The sequence below is a fragment of the Sinocyclocheilus anshuiensis genome, unplaced genomic scaffold (genome assembly GCF_001515605.1).
Source record: "Sinocyclocheilus anshuiensis isolate Anshui unplaced genomic scaffold, SAMN03320099.WGS_v1.1 scaffold1832, whole genome shotgun sequence".
NCBI classification, from domain to species: Eukaryota; Metazoa; Chordata; class Actinopteri; order Cypriniformes; family Cyprinidae; genus Sinocyclocheilus; species Sinocyclocheilus anshuiensis.
The window spans coordinates 701,681-702,971 of NW_015555884.1; the positions used below are offsets into that span (position 1 = coordinate 701,681).

A 1,291-nucleotide genomic window follows, 5' to 3' on the forward strand; every position below is an offset into this window, starting at 1 on the left:
AAAAAAAAAAAAAAAGATATTCAATCTTTGTCTTGACAACTTCACACTTCCTTCTCAGCCTACACGTCCCATAGTGCACCGGGCGTCCACCCCCCTCCCATTCAGCGCTTTCCCTCTTCTCGCAGCCTGAGTTTCTCTCTATCGGTGTTGTTGTTAATGCGATGATGGCGGCAGCGGGATGCGGATCAGCAACCGCGGTTGCCATTGTGGGCGCAGGCGGCGTGGGCGCGGCGCGGGGTCGCTTCCCCGGTCGGCCTTGGGCGTCGCGGAGCCGTTTGCGTTCGGAGAAGCGATGGCAGCTCGGCCGCTCTGGGACAGATCTAGACGAGAACTCCTCCAACGGAGGCCCGAGGCCCACCTGCCTGGTGCTCGCGCCGAACGAGGACCAGTCTCACTTGCGCCTTCTCGGGCTTGAGGCGAGCTACAAGAGCCTGGGAGAGGCTGGATACAGCTCGAGTGGGAGCGAAGAGGTGAGTGCATGTGCCGAAGTGTCGTTTTTCACAGCAGTATTCAAATGCACCAGAGTGCGCTTGTTTTACGTGACTGTGTTTCGTAGGAAGCAGTAAGAATACAAGTAGCGCGAGCGCAGTGTCTGCCGTATAGCGTTTCATTAAAACATGGAGGAGGAGGGGCGGAGGGGCAATTACTGTAGCATTGTAGCTTACAGCAGAATGAGGGTCAGAGATCATGCAGTTTTTTAATTCATACAGTTATAAGTTGCATATAATCGCCACTGTATGCGTTATCGGATTATTTTTGGACATGCATATTGTTTTTATTTCTATGCATGCACCAGTTGCAACACCCAGTTTGCTGGACTTGATTCTTGTGACAGATTGCTGATAAGAGCATTCAGTGCTGGATCACCTGCAGTGAAGGACAATGTTATTAGTTTGATGCTTAGAGAGAATAGGCTTGAGACAATGAATATGCATATGTAAACAGTGACTTTATCAATGCAAAGCTAACATTACCTTTTACTGTGTTACTTAGGTTTTATCCTAACATGTCAGCCAAAATCCAGTGAATTTTTTATTTAATGTGTATCTTCTTTCTTTTTTTCATGGTGATGCATATTATCCTCTCCGTAGTCAGTGTTTCTGAATTCTCTTGTGTGTTAGCAACAAATGGTGTAAATTAGGGCTGCACGATAAATCGCATGCGATATTTAATGCGCATCTTGTCAGAAAGCCGGTTCTGTAATCAGCGGTAAATCTCCATCACCTGCGGGCTTTCACATTGAGCAGCATTAACTACACAGAGCCGTTGTTCACTGACGAGCTGCGCAAAA

The 1,291-nt window shown here is 47.9% G+C and overlaps 1 protein-coding gene across 1 annotated transcript in view; it reads left to right on the top strand.

Moving 5' to 3' along the window:
• The first annotated feature begins 75 nt into the window (after positions 1 to 75).
• The window catches only part of LOC107675870 (histone-lysine N-methyltransferase 2B-like), a 38,047-nt gene continuing 36,831 nt past the window's right edge, over positions 76 to 1,291 (top strand). Inside the window, exon 1 of the mRNA XM_016470368.1 lies at positions 76 to 470. Within this exon, the coding sequence (XP_016325854.1) occupies positions 162 to 470 (309 nt within the window). The 5' untranslated portion in view covers positions 76 to 161. The remainder of the gene's footprint in view (positions 471 to 1,291) is intronic.